Raw genomic sequence first — 22,684 nt, forward strand, 5'->3', positions numbered from 1 at the left:
AAATCTGGTTCTATGGAGCCTGAAAGCCATTATTATCTCCTCTCCATTGGCGTCTTAAAATTTTTACCCCTTCCCCTCTTTTTCTGTTTTTTTTTTTTTTTTTTTCTTCTCCCCTTGCTTAAAGATCTCCGGTGTAGGTATCAAAGTAGACCAGTTGTAATCCTGAGGTCATGACACTCACTCATCATTAGTCTGTGAGCTAATCTTTTTTTCCGTTTTGTTTTTTAAATTAGTTGTTTTGGATAATGCAATGAAACCCTTCTCTCACAAAATCTAGGACCTTCAGAATAACCACTATCTCTCCATGCTCCTGTCTCTCCTCACTGGAGGTAATCATTTGCCCACATCCTGTATACCAACATTTCCTTTTTTCTCTCTTACTTTAGTCAGAGCCTGTCTGGCTGTATATGGTGTTTTTAACTTAATAAAAAGTGTATATCATGCAATGTGTAGTTTTGGAGGCGCTTAAGTGGTAACAGCATATTGCTAAAAAACAGCTGTGTTGTTGTCTTTCCCTGATTTATTCCTCTGATGCCTATGTTGTAGTATTGTGTAGGTCTAGCAGGGTTGATTTATCCACTCTTCTTTTGATGGGCATTTGAGTTGTTTCCAGGTTTTCACTAGTGTGAAGAACACGAGATATTCTTTCACATGTTTTGGCTTTTGTTTATGTATTTACCTAAGAGTTGACTAGCTAAGGCATAGGGTATGTGATGTTCAGTGGTAGGACTCAGTGCCATGCCAACTTATGTACTGGTTAAACCAGTTCATACTTCCACCTGCAACACAGGAGAGCTCTGGGCTGTCTCTCCTTCAACATTTGGTACTTAATTTTTGTCCGTATAATGGCTGGGTTTGGTATGCCATGTGGTCTTGATCACCAGTGATGTTGAACATCTCTTTGTATTATGAAGATGTTTTTCTTCTGTCTGATCATGTCTTGCCCATTTCATATTGTTATCTATTGCATGTGATAAATTCTTTCCCTCTAGAAGCTTTAGAATTTTCTCTTTGCCTTTGATATTGAAATCGCCATACTATGACTTGGTGTGGGTTTTCCCCTTTTTCCTCTCAGCGTTTTCTCTCAGAGGTCATTTGTTTCCTTTTCTTTCCTAAAAGTATAAAAAATGATTTTGTTTTTGTGTATGAGTATATATATTCTTGATGCTAGTTCTTTGCCAGCTCAGTGTATCGGCTAGTTTATAATTTGTTTCTGTTTTCCTCAAGGTACTTTTTGATGAATGTAAACTTTTAAACTTAATAAAAAGTCAAGTTTAAAATTTTTTTGGTAGTTAATGCTTTAGAGTCTTCAATATTTTGCTGCATTAGGATTTAAAAGATAACTATATATTTTATTAAGAGAATTTGGTTTCTCATGTTTATATCTTTTAATCCATTTAGAGTTCATTTTTGTATACAATGGTAAGTGGGGATTCAGTTATCTTTTTGCCAGTGCAGATTGCTATTTTGTTTCCAGTTTTATCTACTGAACAGTCTCTTTGCTCACTGACTTGATACCTTGTATATCAAAGTTTGACTCAAGAACCCTGATGTCTGTGCTCTGTTCTGATGTCTTGATCTCTGTTCCAGTCTGTCTGTTCTTGTGCCAACTATCATCACTGATACTATATAGATTTTTTTATTATAATAATATCTCAGGCAAACTGAAAAGTGATCACCCCGATTTGTGGACTGTTCTAAACATTTTTGTTTTTACAGCGTGTATGTATGAAGTTATAGAAGGATTTCATCAGCCAAACTATATATTCTGATTTATGTTTTTGAAGATCAGACTGGGGCAAGATGGGTGGGAAAGGGAGGATGGTGAGGGACGAGACAGGAGTTGGAGGCGAGGGGTCCCATCAAGAGGCTGTAGCCAGAACACGGGTACCAGTGGTTGCAAGCGTCGTAGATGGAGAGACGTGGGTGGATCTGAGAAGAAGGCAGAAGTGCTGGGACTTGCCCGTGCTGACAGATGAGAGAAAGACAGGACTTCATGCCGTTTTCTTTGGGGCTTGAACAGCAGGAGGTGGGGCGAGGATGGCATTCCTGAGACAGAGAATTCTTGGGACAGGGCACTGTGTAAGCTTATAAGCTTTTCAGATGAACTGCAGTGCCATTTTTAGTGTGCTGGCACTTGGAAATAGCATTTGGTTAGGAATGTTTTCTAGCTTGCTCATGCTCTTTTCTCTCCGAATAGGTGACTCTCTTTTGAAAACCGCAAGCAGATCTCTTCTGGAATTTAACACAACAGTGAACTGTAAGCAGCAGAATCACAAAATTCAGAGTAGCATCACCTTCTTATGTGGGAAAACCTTGGTGAGTCCATGCGGAGTCACTTCATAATCTTTCTTTTAAAAACATTTGTCCCTGGGGCGTTCTTGCTGTCCTGGTATTCTAAGACAAGTAAGTGAGTAAAATTAAAAACTCAAGCAAACAGATAAACAGAAACCCCAACCAAATGACCACCATCATTAAAAACCAATAAGTAAGCAAATCCTAAGCCTATAGTTACAATGTTTAAGTGAAACTTGACCCACATCCTGTGTACAAGGACAATGTAAAGATTAGTGTGTTTAAACTCAAAGCTCTGTTTAATGTTTATGTTGCAGGCATAATTTTTTTTTTCTTTCTGCATTTTCTTTTGATAGTTTTCAGGGCAGCGTGTTTGCTTCTTAAAGTGTTTTCTTTTTTTTTTTTCTCATTTACATTAATTGGACAAACTGACATCTATCAAGAAGAAACCTTGGCCAGTGGGTAATGGGGTGCCCAACTTTTGGGGTATTACTAGTGTTGAAATGGAACATAATTGTTTAAAGCATGACATTTGTCCTCACTCTCTGCATATTGTATGTGATATTTTAGTTTTAGTCTTTACTGTTTAGAAAGGGACTCTCAGCAAATGATTGCTAGCTTTTAGGAAAAACGATTTGTGTACATGTTCTACGAGTGTTCTGTAATCAGAGTAAGAATCCAAGTGTTTAGAAAAATCAGAGAGAGTGAAGCTCACGTGGCTACCAGATTGCTTTAAAATATCATATTTAGAATTTAGTGCTGTGACTGTTGCATTTTTAAGCCCATCCTGTCTTGTGTGAAGAACTTGAAAAATAACTCAGTATTGTTAATTTTGGGCCAGATTGTCTGTTGCACTCTTGTCCATGTTGAAACTTTGGGAAATAATCTGTTTGCCGTGGTATGAAATCTGGAGGTCTGAGTTACAGAGTAAGCTGTCGTTTGAATTTTAACTAACTTTTCTTGAGGAGTTCTGTGTTCATGCTACAAGAACCAGAATTTGCAGAGCTCCTTAGGCTTGCTCCGTGGAGTGTAGGGGTAAGTTCCCGCTGGGTCTTATCAACCAGCCACACCGTGGTCATCGCTGGTCCCCGTCTGTTAGAAGGGGCCCCCCTCCAGTGTGGGGGCGTTTAAGGAAGGCCGGTGTATGAGCTCGGTCAGGTCCAGATGGGCCTCCTCCATCGGCTTCCAGGAAGCATGAGGTCACATTTTCTGGCTTTGGTTTTGTTGGCATTTGGTTCAGAGAACATTTGGAGTTTGAGAGTGGAAGGTCTGCAAGGATTACTTCCCATGAGCTTACTGTACTCGCATAGCTGGGGCAGTAGAACAGTTTTGGATCAGTTAGAGCCAAATTCCATCATGATTTTATGAAGCTTTTGTCTCAGAAGTTTTGAGTTTGGGAACTTCTCACTCGGCTGACCTTGTTAACTAAAACAGTTGTGTGTTACTACCCCCCCGCCCACTGCTGCTAGTTTAAGATTTTTCGTTAGCCTTCATGGTTTCTAACTTTAGAAAAGGAGCACTTTACAATACGCAGTATGCTAACTTATTTTTACTTCTTTCAAAAATAGGGAACTCCCGAGTTTGTAACTGCAACAGATTGTGTGCATTACTTCGAGTGGAGGACTACTGCAGCCTGCAAAAAGAATATATTTAAAGCGAATAAAGAGGTAACAAGGGCCCTTCAGGGTTACATGCTTGTGAAGTACATTCTGGGACCTTAAGTGTTTGAAGTGCAGACACATACCTTTTTGAGGTAGAAGTCTGTTTTTGGTTTTCAAACTCCGTTTGAGCAGAGAGACCATATGATTTGGGCTTCCCTGATAGCTCAGATCTGCCTGCAATGCAGGAGATCTGGGTTCGATCCCTGGGTTGGGAAGATCTCCTAGAGAAGGAAACAGCAACCCACTGTAGTTATTCTTGCCTGAAGAATCCCATGGACAGAGGAGCCTGGCAGGCTACAGTCCATGGGGTCACAAAGAGTCAGATGTAACTGAGCAGCTGACACACATGCGCACAGGCACACCGCATGGTTTCCTTGATAACTTGTCCTGGATGGTTCTTACTTTTAGGACAGGGTGTTTTAAACACACAGGACAGACTGGAAATGGAACGGCTCACTCGCGTAGAGCAAGTGATTTCCTGGTTTCTGATGCCATGCATCTCAAGAACTAAGTCTCGAGTTGACTTTGGGGTTTAGATCACCACGCTGCCTGCAGAGACCATCTCCTTGGCCTGGGAGTGGCTTCTGAATGCATCTTGGATCCAGGTCAGGTGTGCCTGGCCCTTACATTCATTGCCAGCTCACCTCAGAGGCCAGATGACTGTCACTTCTTCCCTTGTTTCTCTGGTATCTGGCTCGTGTTCCTGGTGATCGATGAAGCACCATCCTCTCTAACCTATAGCCTCTGACTTTTCCCTGGCAGTAGAGGGGACAGAGGGCCCTTTCCTCTGCAGTTCTAGCATCCTGGGATTTCAAGGTGGCTTTCCCGTGTTCACCCAGGCAATAGTCTTCCTGGGTTGAGCATTCTCTTTTTTCTCTATTCGCTTTCTGTTCTGTAGAGTTGAGTTCAGAGACCCTCTTAGGAGCTAGGAACTGGGAGTGATCAGTTATGGGAGTAATCTGTCATTTATCTGATGGCCTAATACGTTGTCATTTAAGAAGGGCAAAAAGAGACGTTTGTATCTTTTTTTTTTAAAAGCCACATTAAGTTACAAATACTGAGCTGTCACCGATTCTTCAGATGTGGCCATCTCTAAAAGAAAAGATAGTCGGAGTGCCTCCTGTGTGTAAGGAACGTTCAATGGGAAGGAAGTTCAAACTGTGGAAGCAAAGAAGATCTAATGAAATAACACTAGTAGGAGATGGTGTCAGATTTAAACTTTGCATTTAACAACTTAGGTTAGACTCTTTGCCAATATTTCGTTAGCAGCAGGTAAAGCATCCTTGAACCAGTGTGAAGTGCCTTCTGCTTTCCCAGGAGACCCCAGGCCCCATGGAGGTTCTCTCGGTCTCTGACTCTGCAAGCGATAGTTATTACCCCCATTTTTCCTGTTCTAACCGGGTCTCCCTTTTACCTTGCTTTGCTGAACTGACAGTTGTCTCCCACCACCTGAAGAATAATTACTTCCCCAAAGAAAGAAATGGTGACTTGTTTTTGGTTTTCTTTGTGTTTGTAGGTCAAGAAGTCACAAACTGCATCCTGTGTTTGTGCAGCCCCAGATCTAAGATTGTTTTTTTACATTTTTATAGGATTGTTAAAAAAAAAGCCGAGAATACACAGCAGAGACCTACGTCACTCATAAAGCCTAACATGTTTACAGAACGAGGGTGCTGACCCTGGACCTGAGCCGTTTTGGGGGGTGGAAATGGGGAGATTAGAGCCTATGTTTTTCTCAAAAGTGATGTTTAACTTTTCTTAGAAGCTGATCGAAAGATGCAGGGGGAATGTTGATTTGCTCCCAGTGACCTTTTCTTTGGGCTTGGTTGGCGGCAGGGCTTTTATCTGTTGAGTTTTCCTCTCTGGAGGGTTTCAGCGTCAGGAATGTCATTACATTTTGAAAACGCTGTTGCATTCATGGAGCCCATAGACTGAAGGTGTGGAGGACATCTGCTCTGTCTTAGGTGTAGATGAGTAGAAAGAACACAAGAGCCTGATGCTTTCCTGGCAGCTCAGTTGGTAAAGAGTCTACCTGCAATGTGGGAGACCCAGGTTTGATCCCTGGGTAGGGAAGATCCTCTGGAGAAGGGAATGGCTACCCACTCCAGTATCCTTGCCTGGAGAATCCCATGGGCAGAGGAGCCTGGGGGGTTCAGTTCACGCAGTCCATGGAATTGCAGAGTCAGATACGACCGAGTGACTGACACACGTGAGAGCCTGATGGCTGCTGCAGGAGTGTTGCTCTCACTCCCTGCAAGTCGTGGGAAAGCGTATTCCCTTTTCTTTGTCTTCAGTAGGATTTGATTGCATCATATAGGCTATACTATAACTTCAAAAATTACATTAAATGCAGAAACACTCATCATTCCTCTTTTAAAAAAAAAACAAACCTAGACTTGGTTTTGTGGCCATGTGGTCTTGACCGCCACCCATTTTTAGTGTCTCCTCATTGCTTCTGTTGTTTTGGCTTCATCAGATTTAGAATGGAGTGATGGGCAGAGAGCATGGGGCGGGGGTGGGCTCCAGAAAGTGTCGTCTAAACCCACCCGTGTCATGCTTTGCTCAGTGGATCCCGGTGGAGTCCTCTTAGATCGTAATTTCTTTACAAGATTGTGGACACACACCCCCTACCATTCCACCCCTAGGGAACACAGAAAACGCAGTCCTGGCAAGCGTGTGGGCCTAGCGGAGTTGCATAAATATGGTTAATGTACAGACGTACACCGTTAACAAGGGTGACTCAGTGTGCTGTGTGTGGAGCTGGCAGAGACCCCCTTTGCCGGCCGCCGCATTCCCGGGGCTGATGAATGTCTCCATTGCTCGGCTCAGTGGAGCAGGAAGTGGGAGGACTCTCCCCAGGAGCCTTGCTTGTTTTTCCGACGCTCGCTCCAATTCTGGGGGGCGCTGCGTCGGGCGTGTCTCCTGTTCCTTCCTGGAGTTGAGACACGGCCAGCAGTTGCTTGTGGCCTTGAGCTGGGGGGGTCTGCAGGCCTGGCTCACGGGGATCCGTCTAGCCTTGGGGTGACACAGAGCTAGTTTGAGGCAGGTGGCCCCTCTCCCCGCCTGCTGGGTGCTGTCCTGCTCACTCTCTTAATCTCGCAGCTGGAAAGTTGCTTCTTGTCTCCTGTCTCACCAGTCAGCCCAATTCCATCCCCCTCCTCTGAGTTAACACATTTCTGTTAACTGTATTACTCTGCTAGGGACTGGCAAGCTTTGAATTTGCAGGATCAAGGACGTGGGTTACTTCCACTGGAGCTTCGTCACGGTCTGCGGTCATCCCGCTCGTGCACTTCGATGGCCTTTCGGCAGGACGTGGTGCCAGGCGTGGCTTCTGGCCTCCTGCCCTCAACCCGCTCTGTGCCTGTGCCTGCCCTCCTTGGCTGGCATCGGGCTGTCTGGTCAGTGTCGCAGGCAGCGGGAAGCTTTGCTCTAAGGGTCTGGTTGACATGAGTTTGGGTCCGCCTCCCCCACCTCCGCCGAGGGGGTGCGAGTCCTTGGGTTTAATCCAGTAGCTCTCTCTGAAGTCTCTGCAAACAGAACAGGGGAAGAGGGTTAGTGGGTCAGAGCATTCCTGCAGGGTTGATAGCATCTTTCCGAGAAACATTTAAAAGCTAAACATTAACATGAAGCAGTTAACCTTTGTAAATGAACCTGCCTGTGAATAGCTTCAGTTTTCCAAATAAACAGTTTAAGGAAAATTACCCAGTGGAAATGATGAAATAGACTATCGATCCTTTGAAATGATTTGCAGAGAACATGAGATTTTAGAATATTTCTTGGCTAAGGCAGTTAACACGATGTGGTGTATTAGTTTGCAGTTGAGATTTGGGGGCTGTTTTACATAAACTTGGTGACCAGGCATTTCCTCAGGGGCACACCTGTGGGCTTGGCCGCTTTACCTTCAGAGTTTGGTGGAGCTTGGAAAGCACAGGGTCTTGCCCGCTATAATGGGTTTCATGTGTAACCTTCCCCTGGACCCCTTTTTCCTCCCCGCCACCGGTTTTATTGAGGTGTAATTCACAAATAAAATTGCATATATTTGAAGTGTACAATGCAGTGGTTTGGTTTAGTTCTCAATTTTTTAAAAACAGAGGCCATTCTTTTATAGAGATGAGAGAGTACATGTGAGTTAGAATCCAGTAGGGCTTCCCTGGTGACTCAGATGGTAAAGAATCTACCTGCCAATGCAGAAGACCTGGGTTCAATCCCTGGGTCAGGAATATCCCTTAGAGAAGGGCATGGCAACCCACTCCAGTATTCTTTTCCTGGAGAGCCCTGTGGGCAGAGGAGCCTGGTGAGATACAGTCCCTGGGGTGGCAAAGAGTCAGAGGCGACTGAATGACTAACACACACTCACAAGCGTGGGCCAGATGCCCAGAGGAGGAACTTCAGGCTCCAAGCCATGTCCTGAGCCTTGCTTGGGGCCACAGCAGTGACAAAGCCCCCCGTCCTCAGGAGCTCACTCGCACGTTAGCAGGTGGAGGTGTCTGGTGACAGACACCAGTGCAATGAAGAAAAAGGGTAGGGGAGGCGCAGAGAGAGCTGGAGATGTTGAAAAGGCCACGCCAAGCAGGTGACGCTTCCCCCGGGGCCTGAGCAAGGTGAGAGGGGATGCCAGGGACTATTCCAGGCAGAGGCAGCGTCACTTCCCTGGGCTGAAGTGCCCCTCGAGGCCAGTGTGACTGCGTGGAGTGGTCCCCAGGGAGAAGCTGGGATTGCACCCTCAAGGTGATGGGAAGTGGCCCCTGGTGGATTTTGAGCAGGAGTGGTGTAACTCAGGGGAATTTTACTTTAAAAAAAATATTTTTTTTTGAGTTTTTTCTTCTTAAACTCTTTTATATTGAGGAATAGCTAAGGGACTCAGCAATATATATATACCTGTACCCACTCTCCCCCAAACTCCCCCTCCCCTGGTGGATTTTGAGCAGGAGTGATGTGACTCGAGGGAATTTTATTTAAAAAAAAAAAATTTTTTTTTTTTTAGTTTTTCCTTTTTAAACTTTTTATTTTATATTGAGGAATAGCTGATCAACATCACTGTGATGGTTTCAGGTTGAATAGCGAAGGGACTCAGCCATGTATACACAGGTACCCATTCTCCCCCAAACTCCCCTCCCATCCAGGCGGCCACAGGACATTGAGCCGAGTTCCCTGTGCTGTACAGCAGGCCCTTGTTGTGGGTCCACTTTAAATTCAGCAGGGTGTATGTGTCGATCTCAAACTCCCTAACCCTCCCTTCCCTCCGTCCTTCCCGGCAACTGTACGGCAACTGTAAGTTCATCGTCTTATGTCTGTGAGTGTGTTTTGTAAGTCAACTGAGCTGCATAGTGTCTTTTTAGATTCTGCACATCAGGCATGTCATACAGTATTTCTCCTCTGTCTGACTTAACTTCACTCAGTATGTGACAATCTCTTGTGACTTGGTGGAACTGTTAAAGGGTTGATCTGGTGGTTGTAGAGATGTTGGCTCAGAGTCGGGTACATGGAAGCTGGAACCTAGAGGCCCCCTTAAAAGAGATCATTGCAGGCAGGAGAGGACTTGCTGCCAGGGTGATGTGAGGTGGTTGCTAAGGGAGGGTAGGGACAGGGAGCCATGAGTGAGGACCCTGATGGGAACGGACCGTGTGGCGGGGAGGGAAGGGGCAGGCAGGAGATGCTCATGGGAGCAGCCGGAGCCCTGCAGGCCTTGATTATGCCGTCCTCGGGGGCCTCATTGGAGACCTGAGGCATGGAGCCCGGTGTCATGTGGCAGAGGTCACAGGCTTCGCCTCACCCCTGCTCCCCACCCCGCCAAGGCGTGTGTGGAAGCCCCTCCTTCTCCCTTCTCTCTCCCAGGTGCCCTGTTACGCTTTCGACAGAGAGCTCAAGAAGCACGATTTAAACCCACTGATCAAGACCAGCGGTGCTTACTTGGTGGACGACTCTGACCCGGACACATCTCTGTTCATCAATGTCTGCAGGGACATAGGTCTGTGTCTGAGGGCGTCGGGTGTGGGAGTGGGGGAAAGATTTCTTTAGAGGCTTCAGTGCCTTTGCCCTGGCACCGTAGGGTTCCCATCCATGGCTCCGGGAGGAAGGGGTACATCCCTTAGCCGCCAGCCACGTCCCATGTCCCTGCTTCCCAGCCGCTCCTGCGGACAAGGGGCAGAGCCAGCGTTCCAGTGCTGCGTCCTCGCTTCCCAGCTGCCCAGCCGGGCAGAGAGCTCATCCCGTTGTCCACTTTCAGAGTGGGCCTTGGCTTGCCCAGGGTCTTGGGATGGGATCCTACTTGTCCTTGTTTCCAAATTTCTATTACCTTATATTGGAGACTTTAAGAAAATTTGACAGTTTTTACAAGAGCCCCTGGACCCAAGGTTTGAGTGTGATTGCTGTGCCCGGCGCGTGGTCTGATGCAGTGTCACATGTTACCTCTTCCAGAGGTGCTCCGGGCCTCGAGTCCACAAGTGCGCGTGTGTCCCACCGGCGCGGCCGCCTGCCTGGTGCGAGGGGACCGCGCGTTCGACGTGGGCCGGCCCCAGGAGGGGCTGAAGCTCGTGAGCAATGACAGGTCAGTCTGCTGCTGGCAGGGGCAGTCCTCAGCAAGAGCCTGGCTTTTTCAGGGGAGCTGCAAGAATACCCCTTTTCAACAGGGCTTGAGAAAGGCCTTGCCAAGTGACTACTACTTCACACGTGCTTGTAAACTTACTGGTCATTGCTTGAGTCGCACATTCTTGGTGACTTTCTAATCATTTCTTCCTTAGAGCAGGAACACATTTATCGCGATGCAGCCCGCATCCATCCATATGGTTTCCATTTTATGAGCTTGCCACTACCTTATGGTGTGTTTGAGTGTCTTCCCTGCTTCATCACCCCTGACATTGGTTTTATGTCCATAGTTTTATCTCTTCTTTAAAAAAAAACAGTCCTGGAGGGCAAGCGGCAGGAGGGCCACTTTGCCGTTGTTCTTCTGGGTACAGTTTGCTTCCCGACTGGGGTCCGGTGGGCCCCCTAGCCCGCCGTGGGCCCCCTAGCTTCCGGCAGGGGTGGTTCATTTTCTCTTAAGGAGCCCTGCTGTTGACACACACTCTCCTCCTGACTTGGGTTTGCCTCTGGCTTGGCAGAGAGCTTGCTGTCTCCGGTGGGTCCCACATGACCACGTCCTGAACTTGGAGTGAGGATTTTTATCCACTCTCTGTTCCCGGGGCCCTTTGGTAGACGTCTCGCCGCACCTGCTCCCGTCTGGAACTCGTGGTGTGTCAGCGTGTGCAATTATAGACTGCACTCTGTCCCCAGAAAACACTGGCGCGTGACCTAAATTGAAGCATGCTGGGAGATTCCCACGTGTGCGAGTGTGTTCGCCTGCCAGGGCCGCCCAGGCAAAGGGCTGCAGGATGCCCAGGCAGCTCCTCTAGCTCCCTCTCAGCTCTGGAGGCTGAGATGTCTGCAGGGGGCGTGGTGAGGGGCTCCTCCTGAGACCCTTGGTCTCAGCTTGTGGACGGCTGCCTCCTCCCCATGTCCCCTCATGGTCTTGGCCTGTGTGTCTGTGTCCCGAGCCCCTCTCCTTATAAGGACAGCTGTCCTGTCTCGGGGGCCCACTCCAGCGACCTCATCTTCATCCTCTCCTCCAAGGCCCCCCGTGTCCAAATACAGTCACGTCGGGGGTGCTGGGCATCGGGGCTTCCGCTTGTGAAATTTGCGGGGGCAGACTTCAGCCTCTTGCCCTGTCTTCAAGTGATAAACGGGCTCTTCTTCCTGCTGGCAGGGGCTGGAGAGGACTCTGGAGAGCATGGGCATGGAGCGAAAGCCCGAGGTCACCTTCAGAGACCAGGAAGGTTGTCTGTTTTTGGTGCCTCCGTGGCCACAGCCTGCGGCAAGGCCAGCGCCCCACGGGCCTTTCCAGGGTCTGTCTCCCTGCCAGTGGGAGGCCATGTGGCCAGTGCTCTGGGCGGTCGTCGGGTTTAAAAAGGAAAGTCCTCGGTTTGCATTGAAAAGTTGTCATTTAGAGAGGAAGTGGTCGTGCAGCCTTGTGGGCTGAAACGCACTTGGCCAGCTGGGCTGTGTTTGTTTTGTTTTGTTAGATGGTTTATGATTTTGTTCCTTGTCCTCCCGACAGCTTTTCTAAGAACTTAAGTTTACATGGTGATTATTTGACTTTTTTTTGGGTTTTGTTTGTTTTTTGAGAAAGTACAGCAGTCATTGAAGTTCACTTAAATTTTATGTCCCCCAAATGAAAATAAACGCGAGTGAGTCTGTCCTGTGGTTTCTTTTATGTCTGTGACCTGCATCTGTTCTCCTCTCGCTTGAATGAGGGTGCTGAGGGCAGAATGAGGGCTGTGATGTCTGCGTTGCTCACCCCCACTCTCTCCCCGATGTGTGCATCTCCAGGCTCGTCCTGAGTTACGTGAAGGAAGGGGCCGGCCAGCCCGACTTCTGTGACGGCCACAGCCCGGCGGTGACCATCACGTTCGTGTGCCCGTCGGAGCGCAGAGAGGTGAGTGGCTTGACCTGAGCTCTGCACCCCAGTGGTGTTCAGCAGTCCTGCATCTGGGGGTCCTCGTGCAGAAGACGAGCCACCGTGGACGTGGAAGCCAAGCAGGCCCGGGCTGGACCCAGCTGTGTGCTGAACGTGCCTGGCTGGCTGTGTGCTATTTCGCAACCAGCCCGAGGGACCTCCGTCTACACCCACAGGATGGTGTTTTTGTTCAAGGGTCGCGCGGGATGACCTCCAGTGGTTCAGGGACAGATTTTTTTTTTTTAAAAACTTCACAGCGAGGCGGATGTCAGTAAATATTTAAAAAAAAAAAATGTACATATGACCCTGAATCTGTGGATTTCACGTGTCTGTTGACTGCTTCGGGTGAGGCAAGGTAAAAACGGCTAAGTGGTTTTAGGAGCGTAGTAAGAAGCGAGTCATGCAGATGGCGTGTAGGCCTGGCAGACAGCGCTCTGGGGTTCCGGGGGTGGATCCCGGTGTAGGGGAAACGAGGGCCCGAAGGGAGATTCCTGTAGCCTCAAGAGAAGCGCGTTGGCCCCCTCACCTGCCTCCTGCCCCCTGCCCATGGGCAGATTGATGTCTCGCTGTTTACTCAAATTCCAGTGCCCGCTGTAAACTCCTTGAGGGTAGGGCCTTGCATCTGCTGTGTCCTTGGGCCCCGGGCCAGCGCAGTCCCTCAGGGCCTCTGCTGCTTAAGTGTCTTTGCAGATGGCAGTGCTGCTGAAGGGAGGCGTCCCCAGGGAGGAAGGGTAGGGCTTTCCTCCAATTTATTTCTGCCTGTCCTCCCCGCAGAATGAAGTAGGAGGAACGGAATTCTTTTGCCAAAGAATGTCCTCCCCCAAACAAACGTGGAATTTCTCTGCTTTCTGGCTGGCAGCTGGCCGTTTTGTGTGTGTGTGTGTGTGTGTGTGTGTGTGTGTGTGTGTGTGTGTGTTGCGGGTGGGGTGGTAGTGGAGAATGAGACTACAGTGCGGGTCCAGCCAGACTTCCGGGGCTGCATGGTGTCAACTCAGCCAAGACCCGGCGGGCCAGTAACCGACACTGGTCCCGCATGTGATTGTGAGGAGTGTCATTTATACTCTTTTTTTGCATGTATTTGTGTATTTCTTCTTTCCATCCTACAAGTGGGAATCAGAATCAGGGAGATGTTCTAAGGCAGCCATGGTCTCAGCGTTTCCCCCTCTGATCTGTGCCACGTCCAGCGAGCCTCAGTCCACACTCTCACGAGGGAGACGGTGGGGAGTGCCCCTCCACGCGAGGCGGTCGAGGCCAGTGTGTCCACCGTGGAGCTTACGAGGTTCTGTGTCCAGCCTGACTGTCGCCTGGGCAGAGCTTGGGTGACTTAGGCCCGGGGCCCTTAATACTTAGAAGGTTTATTGAAGCATTTTCACCGGCTCATTAAATGCTTTTAGGAGCTGGAACTTTAGTAAAACGTTCACCTTGTCACATAAATCTCTCTTAGAAAGCTTTACTTGAATTTACATACTGTAAAAATTTGCCCAGCCTAAGTGCAGTTTAATGGTTATTAGTGCACTAACCGAATTGCACAATTATCGCCTCAGAACTTTTCCATCACCCAGAGAAGCCTCGTGCCCAGCCACCATCACCCCTTGCTCACCCAGCCTTGGCCGCCGCCGCGAGCCCCCCCCCCGCCCCTTGGCCTCTGCCTTTCCCGACCTCCCACGTACATGGAGTCACACCCCACACGGCCTTGGGCGTCCGGCTGCTCTCGCTCAGCTCTCGATCCACATCTCTGTTTGTTTGTCAGGCTGCCCTCAGCCAAGGGGTTAGTTAGGGCATCGATTTCCTGAGTAAGCGGTCGGGGCTGGACTTGGACCTCTGCAGCTTGCTGGCCACGTGATGGTAAAACTGGCACTGGGCCTCATGCCTGGCATGCAGCAGGTGTTCAGTAAGCATTGGCAGCGTGACGTGCCCACAGGCAGCATGGCTGCCCCTGATGCCGGGGCCGGGGAGAGGACCGCTTCCCCAGGGACGTCAGAAGGGTGGCGCTGCGCCCTTGTTCACAGTGACTTACTGCTCAGCACCCTTCCCAGAGGGTGGCTTTGTGGCGGGGGGTGACAGCCTGGCCCCACCCGGGAGCAAAACTGATCTGAGTACAAGTGAAGCCTGCCCAAGACCCTGTGAACATTCCTAGGAAGGGGCTAGGGACCATCTCCCCTGTGGACATTCATAAGAAGGGGCTAGGAACCATCTCTCTCGTGGACATTCATGAGAGGGGGCTAGGGACCATCTGTCCCGTGGACATTCATGAGAGGGGGCTAGGGACCATCTCTCCCATGGACATTCATAAGAGGGGGCTAGGAACCATCTCTCTCGTGGACATTCATGAGAGGGGGCTAGGGACCATCTCTCCCGTGGACATTCATAAGAGGGGGCTAGGGACCATCTCCGCCATGGACATTCTTAGGAAGGGGCTAGGGACTGTCTCCCCCATGGACTTTCATAAGAGGGGGCTAGGGACCATCTCCCCTGTGGACATTCCTTGGAGGTGTCTAGGGACTGTCTCCCCCCGTGGACATTCCTAGGAGGGGCTAGGGACCGTCTTCCCTATGGACATTCCTAGGAGGGGCTAGGTTCCGTCTACCCCATGGACATTCCTAGGAGGGTCTAGGGACCGTCTACCCCATGGACATTCCTAGGAGGGGCTAGGGACCGTCTTCCCTATGGACATTCCTTGGAGGCGTCTAGGGACCGTCTTCCCTATGGACATTCCTAGGAGGGTCTAGGGACCGTCTACCCCATGGACATTCCTGGGAGGGGCTAGGGCCTGTCTCCCCAGGTGCGCACAGATGCAGTGATTTCCACCCCCCTGGTTGGGGGCAGGGGGTCCATCTGGCACCTGTGACAGAAAGGAGTGAACAGACCACAGGCCCTTCACACATTGTGACTGCTCACCAGGGGCATGGTGGGGCAGGGGAGACTGCATTCAGGGTGGGCTCCCAGGCTGAAGTTTGCATGTGACTCTGAAAGGGACCAGAAGAGCTGCGAGGAAGCAGAATAGTCACGAGTCAAATCATCACAATCCGTTATGGGCCATGCGGTACTAGAATGAGAACAATGGTAAAGCCCAGCAGCACACCCTTGAGCTTTTCCGGAAGCAGAGAAACTCTGTCTGCATTTGAGCCGTGTGAATAAAACGAATCTTTCTCCCTTTTTCTCCGGGTTTGCGGCAGGGCACCATTCCCAAGCTCACAGCGAAATCCAACTGCCGCTTTGAGATCGAGTGGGTCACCGAGTACGCCTGCCACAGGGATTACCTGGAAAGCCGGAGCTGCTCCCTGAGCAGCGCGCAGCATGACGTGGCCGTCGACCTCCAGCCGTTGAGCCGGGTGGAAGGTGAGCTGGGGGCCGGGAGGGGGCCCAGGCCGAGCACCCCCTGCCTCAGGGCGGGCGCTGCAGGTCAGACGGGAGGACGCTGTGGCTGTCCCAGGCCTGTGCGCTTCGCGAAGCCCCTTCTCGTGTGTCCCCCTTTCCTTAGCCTCAGACTCCTTGTTCTACACCTCGGAGGCGGACGAGTATACATATTATTTGAGCATCTGCGGAGGAAGCCAAGCGCCCATCTGTAATAAGAAAGATGCTGCAGTGTGCCAAGTGAAAAAGGCAGATTCCACTCAAGTCAAAGTGGCCGGGAGACCCCAGAACCTGACCCTCCGGTGGGTATGGCCCCCGCGTGACTCTCAAGGGTGTCCTGCATGTCCCTGTGAAGCCTAACACACTCCCCTGCCAGATGCCTGCTTCCATTTTCCACAGGGAAGTCACCTAAGCACAGGGAAGTCAGCTAAGCTGGCATTTTTTTTCCTGCTTGAGTCAGGCAAGTGCCGTTCGTTCCTGACCCAGGGGGAAGTTTTCCTGGCTTCACACTACCACTGCTTCTGTTAGTACGGTTTGTTTTATGATCTGTTGTTTGTAGGGAACTGTACTGTAGCAAGGTTACATGGTAAGTTGATGTGGCTTTGGCGTTTTACAACTTACGTTTTTTAGAAGTTTTGATTTTTCTCTGGCGGTTTGAGAAATCTGAAACACCACTGGCATCACATCCAAGAGTTGAACAACCAGGAGAATGCATTCAGGACAATTCTCCTGAGCCCTGAAATCAGGACTTAGCTTCACAAAAGCTTTTATCAAAGCGTTAGTTCTCTGAAATTGTCATCTGGGGTCCCTCTGTCAGACTTTCTGTGGCAGTTGCTGGTAGAGCAGTGTCTTCTTGGGCATAAATTATTTTGTACAGAACCCCAAAATGAGAGCAGAAGAGTCCCCATGTTCCCAGTAGAAGCTTTCGTGCTTTCATCCAGCCAGTTATCACTTTGAAGTGAGAGGATGACAAGCGCATCCATTTGGGGCTCTTTTCCTCTGAATGGTCCTGCCCCAGACGGCGGGAGCGTGTCCCCACCTGTTTGCGTCTGTGCTGGTCTATGGATGGTGTGCAAAAGTCTTATGTAGAAATGCTTAGACGTTCAAGTTTCTTTCTTGGTTCTACCAAACGTGTGTGTGTGTGTATGTTACAAAAACCTAGGTACTCGGATGGAGACCTCACCTTGATCTATTTCGGGGGTGAAGAGTGCAGCTCCGGCTTCCAGCGGATGAGTGTCATCAACTTCGAGTGCAATCAGACAGCAGGTGAGTGCGCTTGGAGACAGTGGCGGCTCTGCGTCGGTGGGCTGGGTTCGTGGAAGCAGAGGGCTGGGGGCGTGGTCAGACCTTCTCCTGCAGACGGGGCCCCACAAGGTCCCCTCTGTGGTAGTGGGCAGGAGGACCCCCCCACCCACCCAGCCAATGGTGGACACACACATCCTGTTTTCATTTTCTGTTTGTTCTGGGAGTGGGCCCGGCACTCGCCTCGCCGGGAAAGCCTTTCTGTCCCGCGTTCAGCTCTCACTGGGGTGTGGACGGAGCCTGAGGCCTGGGCTGCTCACCACCTTCTGATGGGTTGTCACGCAACAACTCTGCTTCCAGGAAACGAGTTTCTAGGTGAACCTTTCTGCAATTGGTTGCCCTGCTATAGAAGTTGGATTCCGGGGATTGTAAGAGGCCACAGGGCGTCTTTAAGTGGAGTGGAGGGCTTCCCTAGGGGCTCAGATAGTAAAGAATCAGCCTGCGATGCAGGAGACCTGGGTTTGATTCCCTAGGTTGGGAAGATCCCCTGTAGAAGGGAATGGCAGCCCACTCCGGTATTCTTGCCTGGAGAATCCCGTGGACAGAGGAGCCTGCTGGGCTACAGTCCATGGGGTCCACGACTGAACAACTGACACCCTGAGTCTTTCTAAGAGACTGAGAAGCTTCCCCGAGGCCACCGTGGCACTGCCGTTTCTGTTCCCACTCCAGCGATCCTCCATGCAGCTGGGGTCTGTTGAGAGGTGATGGGCTTCTCACCCTCATCAGAGCGCTATCCCCTCCCAGGCCCCCCAAACGGTGACCCCCCCGCTTCTCTGCATGCTGGCCGGGCCTCAGCCCAGAGCTGCAGCCTGGGAACCACCCGAGTCCGGCCCTGTCCGCGTAACCGGCCAGCTCGCCCCATCCCTCCACCCCGAGGGGCCCCTGGTTCCTCCCTCTGTTTGTTTTGTACGTTCCCATGGAAGAGCTTTAACCTTCTAGTCCCGGGGCAGGTTCCTACGTGATTTACCGGGGGTCTGGGAGAGGCAGCCGTGCATGGCGGGAGCCGAGCTTTAGAGGCAGGTGTCTGGAGGTGAACGCGGGCAGGAGAGGGGGTGACTCGCCCCTGGGGCACAAGCAGAGACTCACCTGGCAAGAAGCAGGTGGGAGGGCCTCAGGGCGCCCCTCGGTTCCCATTGCCCCCCGCCGCCATCCCTGTGGTTCACAGCCCTGCTTGTGGTCCGTCAGCCCCCCTCGCCCCCCACGCGCATCCTGGTCTTCACGTTGGAGTCCTGTTCTCAGTTGATTCATCGAACACGTTTTATGGATTCCTGTCTGCCAGGCCTGGGGACGCCTTGATGGCTGAGAGCTCTCTGGGTGTGTGCAGAGCAGAGGCAGGGGAGAAGGGTGCTGGGGACCACAGTTCAGGGTGGCGCGGGCGGGGTCAGGGCATCCGGCAAGGTCTGTCGCTGGGGGCCTGTGTCAGGAGGAAGGCCCCCAGGTCAGTGGGCTGGTGTCTGAGTCCCCCCTGAGGACTAGGAGGTGCTGTGTGGGTGAGGCCTACGGGACAGTGCAGGGGTGAGCCAGGCTCCAAAGACGGGGGCCACGGGGCTGACGCTCGTAGCAGGAGGAGAAGCTCACGCAGAGGTGGGCATCAGGGTCGCCACGAGCAGGTCAGAGCTGAAGGCCCCACCCCTGGCTAAAGAGAGTGTGGGGAGCACTGTGGGGATCTCATGTCCTGTGGAGGGTCTGGACTCTGTCCGGAAACCAGTGTGCAGGGGCTGGGTGGTGGTGGTGGTGGTGGGGGGAGGTGGGACACACATCTGGCTTGGGTGCGGCCTCTGGATCTGTCTCCCTCCTGCTGGAAGGCCCCACGGCCCTCCCCGGATTCTCCATCCCTCTGCCGTCATCCCCAGCTCCTCCGGGCCCTCAGGAGGCCCTCTGTGAAGTCCACCCTTTCCTCTCCGCCTGGGCCTCCCGGGAAAGGCAGCCTCCTCCTCGCCCCCGAGTCCCCTGCCCAGACCCTCGGGCGGCCTGCCCCCACCCCAGCCTGGTGGGCGGCTCTGCTGCGGGCGCTCTGTGTGGGCCAGGGCCCCCTCCGCCCGGTCGCTGCCGCCTCCGGCCGCGCTCCGTCTGCGCTTTTTATTAATGACTTGGCCGAGGTGGTCGGGAATGCGCTGATCTCATCTGGGCACATTGGGAGGATCGAATGATCACCCCCAAAGACCGCAGGAGGATGTTGAGGAGGGCCTCTGGTCAGGGACTCCCAGGAAAGACCCGGGAGTCGTGCCAGGAAGCTAGAGAGCCCAAGTGGGCTGGAGACTGGAAAAACGATTAGAGGTCATTTTTTTTTTTTTTTTTCCCTTTTTGTTAGGAAAGTTTTCGAATCTATAAGTAGAAGGAACGTTAGGATGAAAACTTACATGCCTACCCCTCAGGCTAAACAGTCGTTAATGTTTTACCGAATTTGTTCCACGTTTATACGCTCCATCACATCAGCGATGGATTGTAACACTGCACCCCGACTCTGGGAGAGGGCATTCCTTCACGTAACCTTGGTGCCAAAGAGCTGCCAAGGTGAACGGCGATGCCCTAATCCTGAAGACACCTGTCTTCTAGGTCCCTGTGACTGGTGACACAGAGACCCGACCCGGAGACTTTTAGATGTTTTGTGGGAGACTCTGAGCCCCTTTCAGGCTGGAGTTGGATATGAAATATTTAAGGCTCCTTCCAGCTCTGTAATTTGGAGCTAACTATATGTACTATATTGCTGCTGCTGCTGCTAAGTTGCTTCAGTCATGTCCGACTCGGTGCCACCCCATAGACGGCAGCCCACCAGGCTCCTCCGTCCCTGGGATTCTCCAGGCAAGAACACTGGAGTGGGTTGCCATTTCCTTCTCCAATGCATGAAACTGTGTGTAGTCTAAAATTATTTCATTGTTGCTTTATTTGAGTTTAAGTTTAGAGAACTTAGAGAAGAGAAGCCTTTAGTGGAGTCTGTGTTTATTGGATAAACGTAATAATGTATTTTTTGCATGTTTGAATGGGTGTTAATTGGCCACAGAGTCTTGTGAAGGGTGGTTTATAGTTCAACTTGGATTTCCAGGAATTATTTAGGCTTATGAGTTTAGGGTTTCCTGCTTTTCAAGACACAGAGGTGCAGAAGTTTCTTTCTTTCATCCACGATGTATTTTCTTTCCCATTTGTTTCAGTAACTTAACATGTCGTTTGATGGAATAGATCTTATTATTGGTGATCCTGTCAAATAAGGACATTAGACTATTTTGCGGGGAGGAATTACGTTAGCCTGCGCTAGTAAAACACCATCCACAAATCCAAGTGACAGGTCATCACATCCAAGACTTCATTTCTCTGGTCTCCGTGCCGGTCTTGGGGGGCCTCCGCCCTGTGCGGTCGCTTGGAGACAGTACATTTCCCACCTTGTGTTGCTGCTGTCTGTGGGCGTGGCCTCAGGACTCCACGTAGTTTGGGAACTGCAGTTTTTTTTTTTTTTTTTTTTTAATTTAATGGGCCAGAACTAAGAGACAGGATCCAACTTCAAAGGCAGGGAGACAGGAAATGTTGTTGAGCTGTGTGCCCTGAGGGAAGGTTGAACCGGTCTGGCGAGTGGGATGGGGCGGGGGGGCGGTGGGGGGAGGGTGGGGGTGGGGATGGGGCAGCGCTCCCCACCACCCCGCCCCCTACGGTGGGAAGAGTCCGCTTCGCCTCCCGCTGGTTGTGGAGGCCACATTCCCTGAGGCCACGTAAAGGGTGTGCTGGGAATGAGCCCGTGCAGGTGGGACACCCGGGAAGCTTTCGGAATTGCATGGAGAGCAATGATGGAGAGATTACAGAAAGTCACCGGTGATCCCGCTGGTGGGTGGAAACCCATAGGAAAATAGCGGTCCTGGAGGCAAGGCCATTGTGTATTTAAAAAGCCACCTGGTCTGAATGAACGAGTCATTTATTTTAATTTTTTAAATTATCCGACTTGTTTGTAATAGCTGTATAAGGATTATAAGGATGAACCTAGTTTTATGTGTTTGAATCTAAAACCAACCAAACAAAATAAAGGCAACGTGGCTTGGTCGTGAGGAGTCTTAGTTTTCTATTCTCCAAAAGTTCTCCGAGGAGTTAAATAAGAATGCAGGTCAGGGGCAGGCAGGCCAGTGGTTATTTAAATTTTACTTACAATGGACTCTCCCTGTGGATCATTAGGGCGTTTCAGATGCAAACCTAGCTCCTAAGGGAGGATGACCCTAGAAGCATTCACTGTACTATTGGTATTTAATCGTTTGTGAAGTTACCTGGGGAAAGAAAAACACTCCGGATGCCTCAGGTTTTCAGGAAACACAAATCTTTTCGGATTCATGAAATACTGATCCAGCGGGGAGTAGTGCAAACCTTGTGGGTGGATTGGGGGTCGGGGGTGTTGAAGGGAGCTGGAGGAGCTTCACTGCTCCAGCATGGGGGGCACCGTTGTCCCAGCTGGAGAGGGTGGACTCTGTGTTGTTGGTAAGGAGGTTGGGAACACCAGTTCTTAGGGAGAACAGCTTAGGGTACTAAAAAAAAATCTGAAAAACAGAAGAAAGAAAAAAAACCCACAGTAGTGCAGGGAAGTACTACCGCTTTGTGGCTCTGAGTCTGGCTCTGGGGCCAGACCGTCTGGGTTTGATTTCTGGCTTTCTAGCTCTGGAGCCATAGGCAGACTACTCAGCCCTCCTAAATCTCCAGAACGGGGCTAAAACTGTCCCCATGCCACAGGGTGTGAAGGGTGAAAGGATGAAATCCTCGAACGGATGCGAAGCCCTTAACGCAGAGCACGTTGTTTGCCATCCAGCCCCGTGGAGAATGCTGGGCTTAGCGCCCTGCCCACCTTGGCTTGAGGTCCGTGTACAACGAGCCGCTGTTGCTGGTGTTACAACTGCGACGTTTATATTATTAAAGATTTAATAGAAGTTGCAATTGAAGCAGCTTTCACCCTTGGTGCAATTATCTTGCTTTTCGTTAGAACATTGTTCTCTTCAGGGCACTGAACCTTAAGAAAGGCAAGTCGTGCAGGAGGTCCAGAGGAGGATTATTAAACCATCAAGGGTGGAAAACCGGCTGCTGTGCCAGTGGCGCACTAGCTTGGAAAGGCAAGGGGATAGAATTTCTTGTTGGGGAAAAGTCAACAGACTTTGCAGAATCCCAGGCTACGTGGACCAGGGAAACTGGCTTGCAGGGAGGGCTGATGGATTGGAGGGCAATGTTAGAGGCCCGCGTGTGCCCGAGTCGCCAGGATCTGGGATGCTGGCCCCTCTGGGAGTGAGGTTACTAGACCTGAGCGCCCTTCAACTGTGGGTGGGGGGAGGCCCAGACCTCATCAGACCTTATCTCTCTTCTTTGCTCATTTCAGGGACGAGTCCCTGGGGACTTGTCCTGCTCACAGGCACATCGTTAAGACTGTGATGGTCCTGGAACCGGAGTTACTCCCTGGTCTGACTTAAAAGGGTGTTTATGAGCCTCTGGGAAGCTGACCACAGGCCATGAGCTGCCTAGCACTGCCCAGGGGCTCACACCCATTGAAAACACCCTGCTGTCCTGTTGAGGCCATCCTCCCGAGATGAAAGGGGCACAGGGCTGACCGCAGGGGTTCTGCCTGAGG

General features: G+C 50.8%; 1 protein-coding gene across 2 annotated transcripts in view; it reads left to right on the forward strand.

Moving 5' to 3' along the window:
- IGF2R (insulin like growth factor 2 receptor) overlaps window positions 1-22,684 on the forward strand; it is a 102,741-nt gene that overhangs the window by 26,267 nt on the left and 53,790 nt on the right. Inside the window, exons 1-9 of one of the 2 annotated variants that reach the window (XM_070796486.1) lie at window positions 186-329; window positions 2,201-2,319; window positions 3,864-3,962; window positions 9,789-9,921; window positions 10,371-10,500; window positions 12,318-12,423; window positions 15,621-15,783; window positions 15,926-16,100; window positions 16,961-17,064. In XM_070796486.1, coding sequence (XP_070652587.1) covers window positions 305-329; window positions 2,201-2,319; window positions 3,864-3,962; window positions 9,789-9,921; window positions 10,371-10,500; window positions 12,318-12,423; window positions 15,621-15,783; window positions 15,926-16,100; window positions 16,961-17,064 — 1,054 coding nt within the window. In that variant the 5' untranslated portion in view covers window positions 186-304. Of the gene's footprint in view, window positions 1-185; window positions 330-2,200; window positions 2,320-3,863; window positions 3,963-9,788; window positions 9,922-10,370; window positions 10,501-12,317; window positions 12,424-15,620; window positions 15,784-15,925; window positions 16,101-16,960; window positions 17,065-22,684 lie in introns of those variants that run through there. The other variant, XM_070796485.1, reaches the window with a different exon arrangement.

Source organism: Bos indicus, chromosome 9 (assembly GCF_029378745.1).
Source record: "Bos indicus isolate NIAB-ARS_2022 breed Sahiwal x Tharparkar chromosome 9, NIAB-ARS_B.indTharparkar_mat_pri_1.0, whole genome shotgun sequence".
In the NCBI taxonomy this organism is placed as follows: domain Eukaryota; kingdom Metazoa; phylum Chordata; class Mammalia; order Artiodactyla; family Bovidae; genus Bos; species Bos indicus.